Source organism: Sinohyriopsis cumingii, chromosome 11 (genome assembly GCF_028554795.1).
Source record: "Sinohyriopsis cumingii isolate HCF-2022 chromosome 11, ASM2855479v2, whole genome shotgun sequence".
Lineage (NCBI taxonomy): Eukaryota > Metazoa > Mollusca > Bivalvia > Unionida > Unionidae > Sinohyriopsis > Sinohyriopsis cumingii.
In genome coordinates, this window is record NC_142971.1 from 58,282,082 (window position 1) to 58,299,820 (window position 17,739).

General features: G+C 35.2%; 1 protein-coding gene across 2 annotated transcripts in view; it reads left to right on the forward strand.

The window, feature by feature from the left end:
• Nucleotides 1-6,223, forward strand: part of LOC149788519 (uncharacterized) — an 82,380-nt gene extending 76,157 nt beyond the window's left edge. The window contains exon 5 of one of the 2 annotated variants that reach the window (XM_089974524.1): nucleotides 1,717-6,223. In XM_089974524.1, coding sequence (XP_089830650.1) covers nucleotides 1,717-1,917 — 201 coding nt within the window. In that variant the 3' untranslated portion in view covers nucleotides 1,918-6,223. The remainder of the gene's footprint in view (nucleotides 1-1,716) is intronic. The other variant, XM_089974525.1, reaches the window with a different exon arrangement.
• The last annotated feature ends 11,516 nt before the right edge of the window (nucleotides 6,224-17,739 follow it).

Below are 17,739 nucleotides of genomic sequence, written 5' to 3' on the forward strand. Positions count from 1 at the left end.
CCATATTGTGATCCCCACATATCCCATTTTCCATATTGTGATCCCCACATATCCCATTTTCCATATTGTGATCCCCACATATCCCATTTTCCATATTGTGATCCCCACATATCCCATTTTCCATATTGTGATGGAGATATTTCTTTATTCCCTATTCTATATTGTCATCTAAATAATTCCCTTTATCCCTTTTCCATATTATGATCCCCATATTTCCTTTTTTCCTGTTCCATATTGTGATCCCCATATTTCCCTGTTACTTTGGGATTGTAAGTGTGACATCACAATCTTTGCCATCACTGTGTACCACTCCTGCACTTTTGATAATGTCCAATGTTTAATGAGGACATTTAGTCAATCACTGTGTACCACTCTTGCACTTTGATAATGTCTAGTGTTTCATGAGGACATTTGGTCAAAATGTATACTTAATTTTAGCTCACCTTGTACTTATAGAAGAGAATTATAACCAGCTTTGTATTTAGTTGTAGTCCAGTAAACAAATTAATAGACAGCACTCATCTTGATTTTAAGGTCAAAGGTCTCAACCCAGGATTCTTTGTCTATGCTGTACTGGCATGTAAGAATTTCAGACATGGGCAACTTCCATCAGGGTGCTAACCAGATGATTGATTTTTAGAGCCACACCTTATGATGTAAACTAATGGATAAAATAAAACCAAGTCATGATCTTGCCCACAGGCCATTTTTGCCTCATACCCAAAAGTAAATGGTGCTGCTTGGACATTCAATGTGGCTGCCACAGCAGTCATCCTAAAAATCTTGTTGTCAATACTCTTCATGAATGGATGGTCATATCAACATTGGATTTATTCTAAAATACTTAGTATGATGTCTGGTTGGACCTTTAGGGGAAAATGAACTGATCTGATTTCCAACATGATGTGAAAATCTTATCAACACCACTCCTGAATGAATGGTCTTATCAAAACACTTTTCACTAAAAGACTTAATGTGTTGATATTAAATGAAAATGTTACCAGTCACACATCCAATATGGCTACCATAAAGACCGTCTTAAAATTCAGAGAGTTTTAACACTCAGCAGTTAAAAGGAAGAAATGGTTTTACTTTGATTTCTTTGAAATTTCTTTTGCCTAGTAGAACATGGTCAATTTAAAAGACTTTTATTTCTAGAAATATTAATTTTAGATTTTACCAAACTTGGCATGTGGGTATATGTTAAAGAGAACTTCAGTGACCTTCTGTCCATGGGATCAGGTTCAAGGTTAAATGTCATAACAGAGAATTGTATACTGCTCTTACAGGTTTGATGTGATCATGGTAGCACAAAATTTGGTAGGAAATATTTTTTTTTACCAAGTTTATGTTCTTAGAGTTTCTCAAGAAATCAGAGATCAGTTTCATACTCAACAGATTCATATAAAATAAAGAAAGCAACAAAAATCAAAAATAGTTTTGAATGAGTAAACATTTCATTGTTAAGATCACTTTAATGGTTTATTATTTGTATTTCATGTTCCGTAACAAATGATTAGATACTGTTGCTCACATCTATGAAAATTTAAAATAATCATTGGTTACATTCTATTTCTGAGATAAAAAAAACATTGAATCAAATCATAAAAAATGTCTGAAGAGAGTTGTTTATGTTATTAGTTAATTAGGTAATTAATCATTTTCTCTTGAGATTAATAAAATATATATATATATCTTTCCTGCAATTACTTGCAGATAAATGGAACAGTCAAGAGTGTCCATGCTTCTTCCCCAGGAGAGGGCATTTGTAAGGCAGCAGAAGAGGTGGGAGCAGCTGCGGTTATCATTGGGACCCGGGGGATGGGAACAGTTAGACGCACCCTCCTAGGCAGTGTTAGTGATTATGTACTGCATCATTCTCATGTGCCTGTCCTGGTTTGCAGACACAAATCATGAATGTTCAAGAGCTCTGCATTAGAGGGTTTGTACTAGGTAATGCACAGAAGCAGTTATCACATTATCATTAGCATTTTATAGACTGGTATAAGGAAAAATTCACACAAAAAATACAAATAGTCAAGAATAAATAAGTTTTGTGGTAACTGCTTCCAAGGAGCAACTGGTACGCCTCCATTACTTATCAGATTTCATTGGAAACAGAACAGGCAAATGAGTGATACAAATGGTGTTTGCAGACAATTGTTTGGATTTGATATATCTTGCTGCCATAGTAAACTAAAACAATGACTGGAAATTACAATGCACCTTCCCTAAGTGAGCAACCATTTAAAAGAGCCAGGTATATTTCTGTCCTAGCAGAGACTTGTTTAGAGAAGTTTTACCATAGTTGTTTTACTGTATAATTGATTACGCCAGGTCATACATTATTGTAAGGTAAATGTGCTCAGAGAAATCGGTGAAGTGTATTTTTGTAATAAGGAACAGAGGGAGCAAAAGGTGCTGGATAATAAATTGTACATGACAGCATGTGTTAATCGGCTGTTACTGTTCAGAAACTTTGATACCATACCTAATAAGAAGATAGCATGCTTTTCAGATTGAAAATACGTTAACTCTAACTGTAACATGATAGTACAAAAGCTATTAGATTGATATCCATACATTCATTGTAACATGATAGTACAAAAGCTATTAGACTGATATCCATACATGCATCGTAACATGATAGTACAAAACCTTTTAGACTGATATCCATACATTCGTTGTAACATGATAGTACAAAACCTATTAGACTGATATCCACACATTCATTGTAAAATGATAGTACAAAACCTATTGGACTGATATCCATACATTCGTTGTAACATGATAGTACAAAATCTGTTGGACTGATATTCATACATTCGTTGTAACATGATAGTACAAAACCTATTAGACTGATATCCATACATGCATCGTAACATGATAGTACAAAACCTATTAGACTGATATCCACACATTCATTGTAAAATGATAGTACAAAACCTATTGGACTGATATCCATACATTCGTTGTAACATGATAGTACAAAATCTATTGGACTGATATCCATACATTCATTGTAACATGATAGTACAAAATCTATTGGACTGATATCCATACATGCATCGTAACATGATAGTACAAAACCTATTAGACTGATATCCACACATTCATTGTAACATGATAGTACAAAATCTATTGGACTGATATCCATACATGCATCGTAACATGATAGTACAAAATCTATTAGACTGATATCCACTCATTCATTATAACATGATAGTACAAAACTTATTAGACTGATATCCATACATTCATTGTAAAATGATAGTACAAAAGCTACAGGACTGATATCCATACATTCGTTATAACATGATAGTACAAAATCTATTGGACTGATATCCACACATTCATTGTAACATGATAGTACAAAATCTATTGGACTGATATCCATACATTCATTATAACATGTTAATACAAAAGCTACTGGACTGATATCCAAGCTTTCATTGTGAAATGATAGTACAAAAGCTATGGGACTGATATCCACACATTCATTATAACATTTTAATACAAAAGCTACTGGACTGATATCCATGCTTTCATTGTGAAATGATAGTACAAAAGCTACTGGACTGATATCCATGCATTCATTGTAACATGATAGTGCAAAAGCTACTGGACTGATATCCATGCATTCATTGTAACATGATAGTACAAAAGTCATTTGACTGAGAACTGTGAAAGTTTGCACACTTTGTCCCAGTCATGGGTATATTATTTTTTCAGACCATTACATCAGTTTTTCACTTTGTGAAGTTGGTCTATTTTTTTTTAAACAAAAACCATATTAAGCATAAGCAAAAAACACTTCATATAAACCAATTAAATTTAAGAAAAGACCACTTGAGGCAGACAAATGAAATTTGAGCAAAGACTGCTTGAGGCAGCCCAGTCAGATTAAGCAAAGACCACTTGAAGTAGAAAAATGAAATTTAAGCGACTTTATGTAGATATAATCTGATTAGAACTTTAGATAATTATGGACATTTTTCAAATTTTCTACATTTTCTATTTGAACTTGGACTTTTTTAATCTAAATTGTGAGAATAAACAAATGCTTACAAAATATGTTTTACACATGCGGAACACTTAACAACATGTTCATCTACTGTCAGTATACTTCTGTCAGAAGAGCTATAGCTATACAAAGGTACAACAATTACAGTCAGGAATCATGTTACTTAAATTTTATGAAATTCTTTGTTCCAGTGGAAACTTTATGAGGATTGTCTTGCAGAGTAACAACAGTGAAAGTTTTGTTCACTTTGCAGATGATTTCTATAAAATAAGCAAGTTAGCAATAATGGAAGTAAAAGTTTGAATCATATTCACCCATTTATCATTGTATCATTGTAATGTATGATTGTGTTAAGTGTTCGCTGCATATTACCATTGGGTGAATGTTAATTTATATTCATAAAGTTTGCTTGATTCAAAACATAGCAGTGTAACCTTTATATCATCAGTAAACAGCTCATTTTTGGATGCTGAAGTATGCCACATAAAAGTCATTTTGATGTATGGATGCCTAAGCATACCAAAAAAAGTCATTTTGATGTGTGGATATGTAAGCATACCAAAAAAAGTCATTTTGATGTGTGGATATGTAAGCATACCAAATAAGTCAATTTGATGCTGGTGCATTGATGCCTAAGGAAACTAAATAAAAGTCATTTTGATGTATGGATATGTAAGCATACCAAACAAGTCCTCCTAATGCTGGTGCATGGATGCCTAAGCAAACTAAATAAGTCATTTTGATGTAGGGATGTATGGATGCCTAAGCATACCAAATAAAACTCATTTTGATGTATGGATATATCGATGCCTAAGCAAACTAAATAAAAGTCATTTTGATGTATGGATGCATAAGCATACCAAACAAAAGTCATTTTGACCAAATTTTCACATTTCAATAACTATGTTCGTATCTTTTTAGGTTAGATTTGGACAGTTATTAAAACTTGTTTATGTCCAAAACTAGGTTACTGTTGCAATTGTTTCTGTCCTAAATTACAATGTTTTCTGTTGATGTCAGTTTCGTTCCAACTGTTGCATATACAGTCAAGATACTTAATATCTGCATGCATCCTTTGAAGTACTGTAACATACCAAGAGGTCAGTGTGACCTACATTTACCACCTTGTTCATCTTGATCATAATTCATTACAGACCATCATGGACTTTGACCAGTACAAATACATGTATATGCAGGCAAGCTATTCTGTCTTTAAACATCTTCACATGTTCTTATTCAGTGTAACAGCCATGTACAGCATCGGCTATGATGTCCATCTGTTGTGGTTTGTTTTGTTGTATTAGAATTTGGTTCTTTTTTCCCATTATTTTGTCTTCAGAAAGTCAATTATATGGAATATCTATTTTATTTTCATTATTTTCTACGACTTTAATGTCAGAGAAAACCATCAGACAATAAAATGAATGGCATGGTAATCATATTGGTGCTTAGTAATTAAAACTTGTTGATTAGAGGGCTATGATATGTGTTGCTATAGAAACATTTTGCAAAATCCTACATTTGTAAGTTTTGACATAGCAAAGAATACAAGAGTTTTTATTGGCCTGGACATTCCTACTGCATATGTATTGATGCTTATTAGCCAGAGCTTTCATAAAGTATGTTGATGACAGTCGCATGTTAATTAGACACAAAATGCTTTTACTTACTATCCACCATACTTTTGATGGAATTTAGTTTTTCTTATTGTTATCACTTGCATGATCAAAATCTCATGTACATATCAAGTGATTACACAGGTAAAAATCTATATGGAAGAAATTTAAGTAATTACACAGGTAAAAATATATATGGAAGAAATGAAAGTGATCACACAGGTAAAAGTCTATTTGGAAGAAATTTGTTTTAATCCTGCTTCAGAGTTCGTTAACACTTGAATTTTCTGTATAAACTTGACATGTCTACAGTTTATATCAAGACTGTTATATTTGATTTAGCTGACTTAAGTTATAGTTTCAGAATTAATTCTTTATCATATTCCTCCTTTATTACATCCATTTTTCTGTCTTTGAATCATAGAAATTGGTAAGTCAAAGAAATAGATACCCAGCCAGAAATACCTGCATGATATCAAATTTTCTGTTACCATGGATATTGTGAGGTTGTTTACACAATGGATTTATAAAATACTATGTATTCTTCAATAATCAGAAAAATAAAAAAAATTGTGATATAAAATGTTTCTTTTCTATGTTTGCACAATTTCTTTAGAAATATAAGTTTGTTTATAATTTATGAATAAAATATTTATCTTGGAGTTCAAAAGTGGAACCAGTCTTTGCACTGTTTGCTCTGGATTCTTCCTTTAAACCTGATTGAGATGGAAACTCTTGATTGAGCTAGAAACCCTAAATTCAGATATGAGACTAAATCTGTACATAGGATACCATTATTATAATTAAGAATATATGGACCTTTCCAGGCAGTAGTTTCCATGGTTACCTCTTGCATAAATGTTCAGGTGAGTATTCCCTTACACTATAGTAAACAGTGACATCAGAATATAATGTTACAACTCTGTTGTCTTAAACTAAGTACATGTGATAGAAAAGCAAAACTAACCAGTTTAGTAAATATCAACAAATATTTACTTTTCTTGAAAACGAAGTAAACATTTTAAAGGAACTTGCCGTATTATGAAATAAATCCCAAATAATACTAAAAGTTATATCACAAGACCAAAAATATAGTGTGTTGTAAGTGAATTCAAGTGGTGGGCCAAATGAATTCCAGTCTTAAATGTGCTGAAGTACCAATAGTCCTGAATGTGATGATGTAGCAATAGTCTTGATGTATCACAACGATATAATCCAGAATGTTTTTGAATTAGTAATCCCAAAGTAATGTTTTTGTCAAAAAGTTAATAATCACTTTTTAATTCCAGTAGAATAAATTTAAATAAATAATTCCTCTCCAATTATATCTGAAAACAACAGTAAATACTTCTACAGACTGAAATTAAGAGGGGTGTGAATAATCATGTTGATCTCAACCTTATATACAGTCAATTAAATTTGTTGCAATAACATTTTCTGAAGAAGAAAAAAATCATCTTATTGGAAAATTACACCTAAACTGTAAACATGTTGTTACTACATCATTCTAAAGTTAAAGGCAAAACTAAGTCATGAACTCAAATCCAAGGAATCATCTATTTATAACTTACATGACAAAATTCAGGTACACACTAAAACTCGATCCTTAGTTATGAAGTAAGGTCAAGCACACAATACAAACTAAATATATAAAATGATAAGTAAACACCCACTCACCCAAAAACGCACATTAATCAGACACCTGTGTACACAAAATGAAGATCCTTATTTTTGAAAAATTATTGTGCGTTAAAGTTTAGCAGTTACTGTCCATTTAATTGAAATGAACCTAGAAATTTCATTGAAACAATGATGACAAATTTTAACATAAAAGTTTGAAATGCCCATGTAATTGGAAAATCATTCATTTGATACACTTGTTCACTTTATTGTTTACTTCCTTTAGAAGTAATCAAGCACTGGAAGATATAGATATCCTAGAAAATTGAAAAAGCAGTAAATAGAATATTTCAAATAAAACCATATTCAAAAATCTTTGAAATGTATGTATATTTCTATGATTACACTGGTCAACAGTGAAATCATTACTGACTTGAAAAGGCCCTAATCTGTAGTATTTCGGTGTGCCGAACACGAATATAACCGTGAAAAATTTGTATTGGCTCTCGTTTTGAAGATATTCATATACCTCATTTTCTATGTTTCACTGTGTAAATTTCTCCAGTAGGACTGCAGCAACATCCGGAATAATGATGTAACATTGCATAATACCATCATGCTCACATCATCCACAGTTGATTGCATCATTTTCTGATGCAATGCAATACTAATGCCATGCGGCTGCTGAAGTAAGTTGACGTCAGCAGTGTACTATACATGTGTAGGCCTATTATACTAATGCCAGGCGGCTGCTGAAGCTGACGTAAGCAGTGTACTATATAAAGCCCAATCAGATAGGTTCAGCATTTAAAATATTTTAGACGTTGTGCGAGACAGTTCAAGCTACTGTTACATAAAACTTATTATTTTATCCATTTACGTACAATAAAGAACAGTAATGCCTCGAAAGTGTGTTAATACCGCGGACAATTTTTGCTATATTTGTGGGGAAGTGACATTTGCCAACCAGAAGAAAAGTATCAATTCTCAAGTGAAGAAGGCATATCATCTTTACTTCGGATGCAAGGTTGGTGACCAAGACAAGCCTTGGGCTCCGCATATATGCTGTGCTACATGTACAACACAGCTTTCACTGTGGTTGAATTGCAAAAGGTCATCAATGCCGTTTGCAGTCCCAATGGTGTGGAGAGAGCCAAGCAACCACCTAAATGACTGTTACTTCTGCTTGGTTCCTCCTCTTTCCGGCGGAATAACGAAGCGAAAGAAGTCGAGAATAGTCTACCCAAACATTCCGTCTGCATTGAGACCAGTTCCACATGGTGAGGGACTTCCTATTCCAGAACCTCCAGCAGAATATTCTCTTGATTCATCTGACGAAGACAAAGGTGAGTCGACCTGTTCTTCTCCTGGTCCATCAGCATGCAGTGATCCAGATTTTCACTGTGGTGCATCATCAACCCCACACAGAATAACACAGGAAGAACTAAATGACCTGATTCGTGATTTGGACTTATCAAAGAACAAGGCAGAATTGCTAGGATCAAGACTCCAACAATGGAATCTTCTAGAAGAAGATGTCACAATTACTGCATATCGAAAGCGCCACCAGCAATTGGAGCCTTTCTTCAGAAAGGAAAGTAATCTGATATTCTGTTCCGATATTGAGGGCCTCATGAATGCTTTAAAAATCACTCATGACCCACAAGAATGGAGACTATTTGTGGACTCTTCGAAACTGAGTCTCAAGGCTGTGCTTTTGCACAATGGAAACATTCTTCCATCTATTCCAGTAGCGTATGCTGTCCACATGAAAGAGACATACGATAACTTAAGGCAGCTACTGAATTCCATTGAGTATAACAAGTACAGCTGGCACCTCTGTGGTGATTTGAAGGTAGTTGCCCTTTTAATGGGACTGCAGCAAGGATATACAAAATACATGTGTTTCTTATGCGAGTGGGATAGCCGAGCAAGGGAAATGCACTACATGAGGAAGGAATGGACTCACAGGCAGAATGTAGCCATTGGAGAGAAGAATATCCAACACCCAGCTCTGGTTGAGGCTCAGAAAATCTTGCTACCACCCCTTCACATCAAACTAGGTTTGATGAAGAACTTCGTGAAAGCCATTGACCGGACTTTGCCAGCATTCCGATACCTGCATGAAAAATTCCCTCGACTCAGCGAAGCAAAGATTAAAGAGGGAGTTTTTGTGGGTCCTCAGATTCGAGAGCTTTTCAAAGATGACCGGTTCAACAACTTGCTGGAAGGTGACGCGAAACAAGCATCGAATGCTTTTCGCCTAGTTTCTACAAACTTCCTCGGAAATGTTAGGGCAGAAAACTATAAGGAACTAGTAGAAGACATGTTGATGAAGTATAAGAAACTTGGCTGCAATATGTCTCTAAAGATTCACTTCCTTCATTCCCATTTGGATTTCTTTCCTAGCAACTGTGGTATTGTTAGTGATGAACACGGCGAACGTTTTCATCAAGATATCGCAACAATGGAACAAAGATACCAGGGAAAATGGTCCACTACAATGCTGGCTGACTACTGCTGGACACTCCTCAGAGATGCTCCCGAACAGCTGTACAAGAGACAGGCGAAGAAATCTAAGATGTAGTCAATGACTTGATTTTTTATAGGTAGGCTATTACAGTTGACCTTTTACTATTGGAATGCATTTCGTTATGTAAACATTAATTTCTTGCAGATTACAAAAAAACTAGAGCCAATTTTGCAATTTGACTGTCATATTCGTGTTCAGCACATAAAAATTGATAAGAATTGACTAATTTTATTTCAGTAACATGACTTTTGCAAAAATTTGTTGTCCAGTGTTATGTAATATAGCCAGTTTGTGGGGAGAAATATTTTTCTTTTGTGCTGTTTTTACAAGTAAATAATTACTTTTATAATTATTAATGAAATAGATCATTAACAGAAATTACAGCCATTCTACCAATTTCCCAAATCACCAGAACAGAGTTGAAGAAGAATACCCCATGTGCCCACATACAGGGCAAGCCTCATTAACGCCGACTTTACAATCCATGAAGAGAGAAAGACGCTTAGCAAAAGCCAAAAGATCTCTTTCGGGGGACGATGCACTGGACTATAACAATGTCCCAGAGAACGGTTTATCCCAAAACCAATGCAGACTCTGCAACAAAAGATCCACCATTGATAAACTTGTACGCATGGACTCTGTTGTTCAGTGCTAAAAGAAATGTGAAGGAAACCTAACTGCAGTTTTCTTTGATCTTTGAAAATCTTACGATCTTATCTGGAAACAAGGATTAATTGTGAAGTTGAACTGCTACATTCCCATTCCATTTAACATCGTGATTAACCACCTGGAACAGTCGGTAAATAAGTCCCATCTGGACGTATCGCAGTTTGCTAACTCGAGCGCAATCGTGAGAGCGGGTAATCCATCCAGTGAAGCTGTGATGGGCGAACTGCTGTCCTGACTAGATAGGATTGATCGATGAGCAGATAGATGGGGCTTCAGACTAGCACCCGGCAATATAACTGGAGTACTGTTTACCCCCACCACCACCACCACCACATTTAAAACTGTAAAAACGTCACAGGCTGCTATCTGAGGAACACCTTACATGGGGCAAACATAGCTGAGCTAGTGAGAAGATGTCGACAGGACCTTAGCTTCTTGAGGAGCCTGAAGGGAAAAAAAAAAGGGGGGGGGGGCTTGGACGCACGTTGGAAAATGGATTATGGATGCCAAATATATGCCTCGGCCGACTCAACATTATAAAAGAAAGTAGATCAAATACAAAACTAAGCTCTAGCTACATGCACCAGTGCACTCAAAGACACATGATCAGGAACACCAAATAATAGCATGGGAACCACCCCTCGGGCTTAAACGTGAAGAACCCGTCATGAGGTACGCGGAAAGGATACTAATAGTGTGCATATTGGTAACAAACTTCTATTTTTTCCCCAAAGAATGAACTTTTGACCCTCATCCGGGAACATGTTTTGCGTTTTAGTTAGTCTTATAACTCGCGTTTAGATAAAGGATTACGGAACGTCTTGTCAGCGAGCGGTCAACTTTAACGACTTGCACATTTTTTCAATACAACCCAGTACAATGCCTCCTAATCAAGCAACTTGGAGGATATGAAACAGTGTACTACAAAGGAAATGACTCTGAACGGACATGGACTTGGATATAAGACGATGAAAATATACTTAGCACTACACTAAAATGAAGACTTGGAATGAACACGGACTAGGATTCAAGACAACGGATACAGTAATTATTATTCTGATACTCATTCTTGTGGGTTGGAGTCATGCGATTATTATTGCGATTAACGTCTCGCGATGATTCTTGTGATATACACTATTTAACCTTGAACGGCACGTAGAATGAATCATAATATTTAAACAGTATATTACAATTTATACATGAATACAGCTCGAGATAAATATCGAAACAGGAAACGACTCGGAATGAACATGGACTAGAATTCAGGATAAAAAAATAAAGGACGTTTCGTATTTCTAAGGAAATATATGTAAAGGTATGCCACTATGGAAATGACTTTGAATGTACAGGGCTATGATTCAATAACGGATTGCAATATGTAGAACTGAATAACTACTCGATAATAAAACTAGCAATATAAAAGGATGTATACAATAAATATACTATACTATTAGAAATGAATACAGGTTGAGGATACAACTCGAAAACACGATTAACTCTATAGTATGATGTATACAATAAGTGTACTATAATGCTAGAAATGAATACAAGTTGAGGATACAACTCGAAAACAATTAACATTATATTCTCATGTATATGACTTGAGGGATACAACTCGAAAACACAATTAGCAATACATTCTGATGTATATGACAAGATTCAGATAACGGAAATTCTTAATGGACGAACAGACAGACTTACAAGCTTCTCTACTTCGCTAATTACTGAACCACTCACTACAACTGTCTAATCTAGTTGCAAACATGCAAACACCATACCACATAACTACTTCAAGATATCGTATTTCAGTTTTATAATTTTTTCAACAAGTTTCTTAAATGTTCTCAACAGAAAAGATCTGCTACCAAATTGCCATAACTTGTAACTTGAATTTAACGAATGGAATACACCACAAAGAGGAAATTTGCCAGAATTGTCACTAATTTTGTACCAACAACAAACAAACTTATACACTAGAAACATTATTCACTTATTTACTTATTTGTACTTAAGAAACGCTTTCAAAAATGAAACACACTATCGCGGAATGCTTTAACTATAACTTCTTGAATTAATATCTATATATATTTAACAATTTATTATCAATGTTATAAATTGAACTTCTTGAATTGATGCTATTTATTATCAATGCTATAACGTGAACTTGAACTCCTTGAATTCATTTTTATATATAATTACCAATGCTATAATTTGAAACTTCTTGAATTATTAATTGACCTCAAACTTGCAGCACACGTGCTAGCGTGAGCAGCTACTAGCTCCTGCAGGACGCAAGTGCTGCACGTGCATTAACTAATCAACTCCGAGTTGAACGCATGCGCTATGCAATCCCAGGTGACCATAATAACAACTCGGCTAAGTATTTCCTTATTTCTCTCTATACAAAACAAATACATATACTTAATACTCCAGTACTTACACCAAACTGCTCCCAAAAACTTAAATTTAATATAACTAAATAATAACTCAAAAGAAATTTGATCTTTACAAGCCAGTTTGAACATAAGTACAAGGGATAACATACTTAACAATATAGCGCAAATCATATAGCAATCACCGAAAAATATTCATCCTTGGCACGGATCACTTATGTAAATAACTCTAAGACCAGCCAAGGTCAAGGAGTGGCTAACTATAAACTAGTTAGGGAGGTGAATAAACCCTTATACACTAGTCAGGGAGGTGAATAAACTCTAGAACAAAATTTAATAAAATCGAAATTTATAAAACATAATTATACAATAAAAGACATATGGGGGAAAATTTTAAAAAAAACAACACTTAAAAACCATTTAATTTTAGAAACTAGGGGGTCTGCTCTACGATGTAAATCTGAGAGGGACCACACCAATAATTTATAAAGGATTGTCAGTTGGGCTAAAAGCATTGAATTCAAGTGATTGTTTTCCCTGGAAATACAAAAGTGTTCTGATCATTCTTGGACAGATATATTAACTGGAATTTATACTGAATTCAAAACTGGAATAATATTTCTGTATTCAACAAGAGACTGTTGACACATTTGCACTTTGTAGGTTATTAACGGACGTCATCGCCTTCCGTCTTGAATTTCAACTGGATTTGAACTGAGCTTCACTTGGAACTTTTCATTGATAGGACTTGTGTTTATAAATTGTTGGATTATTTTTGGATTTAATTTTCCTAATTATATTTTGATGACTAATTCTACTGTTGGAAAACAACTACAAGAACAGTATTTTGGTCCAACCGGGGGGAAAAACAGCTTTCCCAGTGTCGAAAATTGTACAAGAAAAATTACGGTGTGAGATAAAATCGTTATTAACCGCAAGTGAAATCGAGAGATTACCGAAAATAGAACCGAAGAAGAGCAGAGACAAGTTTTTTAACGAGAACGAGAAAGATTATTCATTACTGAGCCAGAGCACATCATCAAGTCAGATTTTGACAGATTAACCAGACATAAGAAATACACACAGTTGCATGATTTTATCAAAATGGCGAATAACAAATTTATCAACGATGGTGCGTCTCATGCTTTTTTCAACATTTAAGATAGAAATGTGATGGTATTTTAATTGACTCGACCATGAATGACAAACGACCGGCTGCTATTATTAATAATCTTGTTGATTACAAGTACATATTCAGAAGGGGGCCTCGAGTGGCCGAGTGGTCTAAAGCGCTCTCCGTTACGGATCACTGCCATCTCACCTCCGTCTGCGTGGGTTCGAGTCTAGGATTCGGCTAATGTGGATATGTTAGAAAGCTTGTCAGTAGCTTCTCGTGGGTCGGTGGTTCTTCCCGGGCATTTTCCTGGGTTATTCCTCCATCATTAATACTGGCCGCCATGCATAGCCTATCGTGTGCTGAAAAATGGCGTTAAACCACACAACAACAACAACATATTCAGAATAAAATGTATGGCAGAAAATATCAGCGATGACGGTCCGACTTGGATTATTCGTGATAAACTCGAACATAGTAGATACAAATTCTAAAGCTGGTATTTTCACCGAAATAGACAAACCAAACTTATTGACTACAATAAGGCAGGCATATCCAGTTTTCGCACATGTTATTGCGCTTTATCGTTTAAATGAACCAGACATAGCTGCTCTTGCTCCGATGAAAACAGGTTAGCTATATTGCGTGGCTCAACGTCTCAGAGAACATTTTCAAACTCGAGACGAGCAAAGGGACTTACAGAATCAAGAATTAAAAAATAATTGGGAAAACTCTCTTATTAACGGAGAAAAATAAATGACATGGTTATTTTAGAGAAACTGATGAAGATTCTAATAATTGTAAAACAATAACCAATGAGATTTTGTACAATTCTAATAAATACTGTAGATAAGGTGCTCCAATAACTATTGTGACCATAATTCACATGCATGAACCGACTCGGTAACAAATTTCCAAGGGAGAGAATAATACGATTTTATGGCGATATCTACGATGAAATCTACAACATAAGTAAGCGTGACCCTGTATCGGTCTGGATATTTCACGGAGATGACTTCAAGTCGGATGAATCGACATCTGATCAGTTCCTTCTGCCGTCTGGAACTCTTTATCGGAAGGAATCACTCCAGCAAAATATGAAACACATTTTGGTAAAACATAACATAGATAAGGAGGATCCACTCGTTAACTGTTTTACAACGTCATCTGTTGTGCACATATAGCCAAACAAAAAATAAATGGCGTCAAACTCCAAAAGAATTTTTCGATGATGTATCACAATCTTGTATTGAGTTTGGATATGGTGGTCTTTGGAACACAAACTATAATTCCTCTGATATGATTTATGTTGACAATGTCGCTGATTATCCGGCGGCTTTTCTTGGACTTGGCGAGTGTCATCGTTATTTTGAACGATTGGGGCACCCAACTCACGAAATGACATGAGTTGCAAGAAACGGATCACTACCAAATATCGATCTTACTGGATTTCCCGAAATTGAATCATTCGAGTTTCAGCAAGTATTCACCCTGTGATACAAATTTGGTTTGGTAAATACTTTAATAAACCTGATACCAGAGTCAATCTCAACGACTGTTGTGCAAACAATCAGCATGGTTGAGCTCCAATAGTGCTATTATGATGTTCGAAACTAAGATTCTCACAGTTTTGACTGTAAGTGCGATAATTTCATACAAATTACAACAAAAAATGTCTGGTTTCCACGAGACGGCAAAGATATCTGCAGAAAAAGTATCGGTAAGTTTACTCAGGGTTCATCATCTGATAATGAACGTCGTTACTCAAAATTGATCATATATCCAGTGGAAATAGATTTTGTTGTCAACGACACAGCGGCGCTGTGTGTTTGTGTCACGGATAAATGAAACCATGCAAGATGAAAACAAAACGTGGGTACAATAGTTATCTACTATGAGGGTAGTTCCCCTCAGTTTAGTCAAATGAGATCATCTTTGCTGGTATACTCATCAAGAAACCTATTATTGATGATCAACAGATTTCCCAATGATCTGTTAGTGTCGCCACATATTCTTTTTATGTTAGTCGTTGTAGGATAAACTTTCTTGAGCCATATATAGATAATGCCAGCGATGCTGGTTGGGGTTCATGGCGAATGAAACGTAAGCAAACAAATAAATATTCAGAATCGATTGACGTTTAAACACCCAAAATTTATTATCGCAACGATAATTTATCAGAACTATCATCACCACCGTCAGTAAACGACCCAGTCCCGAGATATAGCACCGTCTATCTGAATGGTCCTGATCGTTCTGGTAAAACAACACGTGCGATAGAATTATTTAAAAACTCTGACATGATTGTATTGACGCCAACTCACCGGCTTGCCAGAGAGACGAGACAACGTGGTGTCAGCTCATGCACGTATCTTAGTTTCTTTAGATGGCGAGGTGATGCATGGACCCCCGAGCGAATGGGTGATACATATATACAGAGAATACTTATCTGGGATGAGATTTGTACAGTATCCAAAGATGTTTTAGAAATGTTTCTTGATTGGTTATCAACAAAATCTACTGCAAATATTATGTGTGTGTGTGGCGATCATGGACAGCCTCCGCCGTATACATGTGAATCACCACAAGACTGTTTGATCAACTATGCTTGATCAACTATGTTAGCCACTATGAAGAAGTTCTGTACGACGATCGATCACAGGAAGAGTAACTACGACAACTAAAATCGTTAATCAGATTTAAATCTGACAAAATTCAGTGTGAAAAACTACGTACCGTAATTTTTGAGACTCCAGTGTCGGGTTTATAAAACTTATGGCACAATAATGATCTAATGATTGTGTCCAGGTAAAACGTCATTGATTCACTTCAGGGTAAATTATTAGAGCTTCACAAGGACAAATTTCCAACTCAGCAGTCTCGCCATGTTATAGACCAACAGATACACGCCAACAAAATATACTCGTTGACATTCATGAAACGGACACTAAACAAAAACTCGTTCTTAATAATAACGTCGACGTTCCCGTAGACGCTGTACAATAAGCGTTGTGGTTAAACTCATCATGCTGGAGTCTGGGATATGCATATCAGTTCATTCGTCTCAGGCATTAACAATATCAGATACCAACATCTTGTTATGTGTTTAGGCTCAAATAAACAGTAACACAGAAAGAGTGACAACAACAAGCTTTTTTAAATTTATCAAATAATTTATTTTCCTGGAAAATTCTGTAAAAATGATAAAAGGAGAACTTACGGTTTCAAGAATCAAATAGAAAAATAATCTAAGAATAATCCACGAATTATTTTGCAAAATCCTAGTAACAAATGTTATAATAATTTCAAGTTCGATTCCTGATGGAAAATCCAAGATGGATGACAATGACATATGCTGTAGTCAGTACTGTGCTTATCTACAGTTCCTTGTAGAAACAGAAAATGGCACTACGGTGTTGGAAATCCAAATTAAATTTATAAGCAATGTCTTTCCAAAAGTTCTGTGTGAGCAATCCTCCAAATATTTCCAGAGAAAAAAGAATTAATCCTTTTCAAATCCAACTGTTCTGAAGAAATGTATAACTCAAAATCTGGCTACAACAAAATAACTTATACATCAGTATAAAAAGCCCCAAACTGAGATCTCCCTCTCTCTAAAACAAAAGTTATATTGTATTATAAGACGCAGTTTCGAAATTCCCCCAAGTTGCGAAATCGGAAGGGGGGTCACGTGATCATGTTTGTATCACGTACATAGAATATGGCCTTGATTAGATAGTAATTTTCTCTAAGAAATAAAAAACAATACA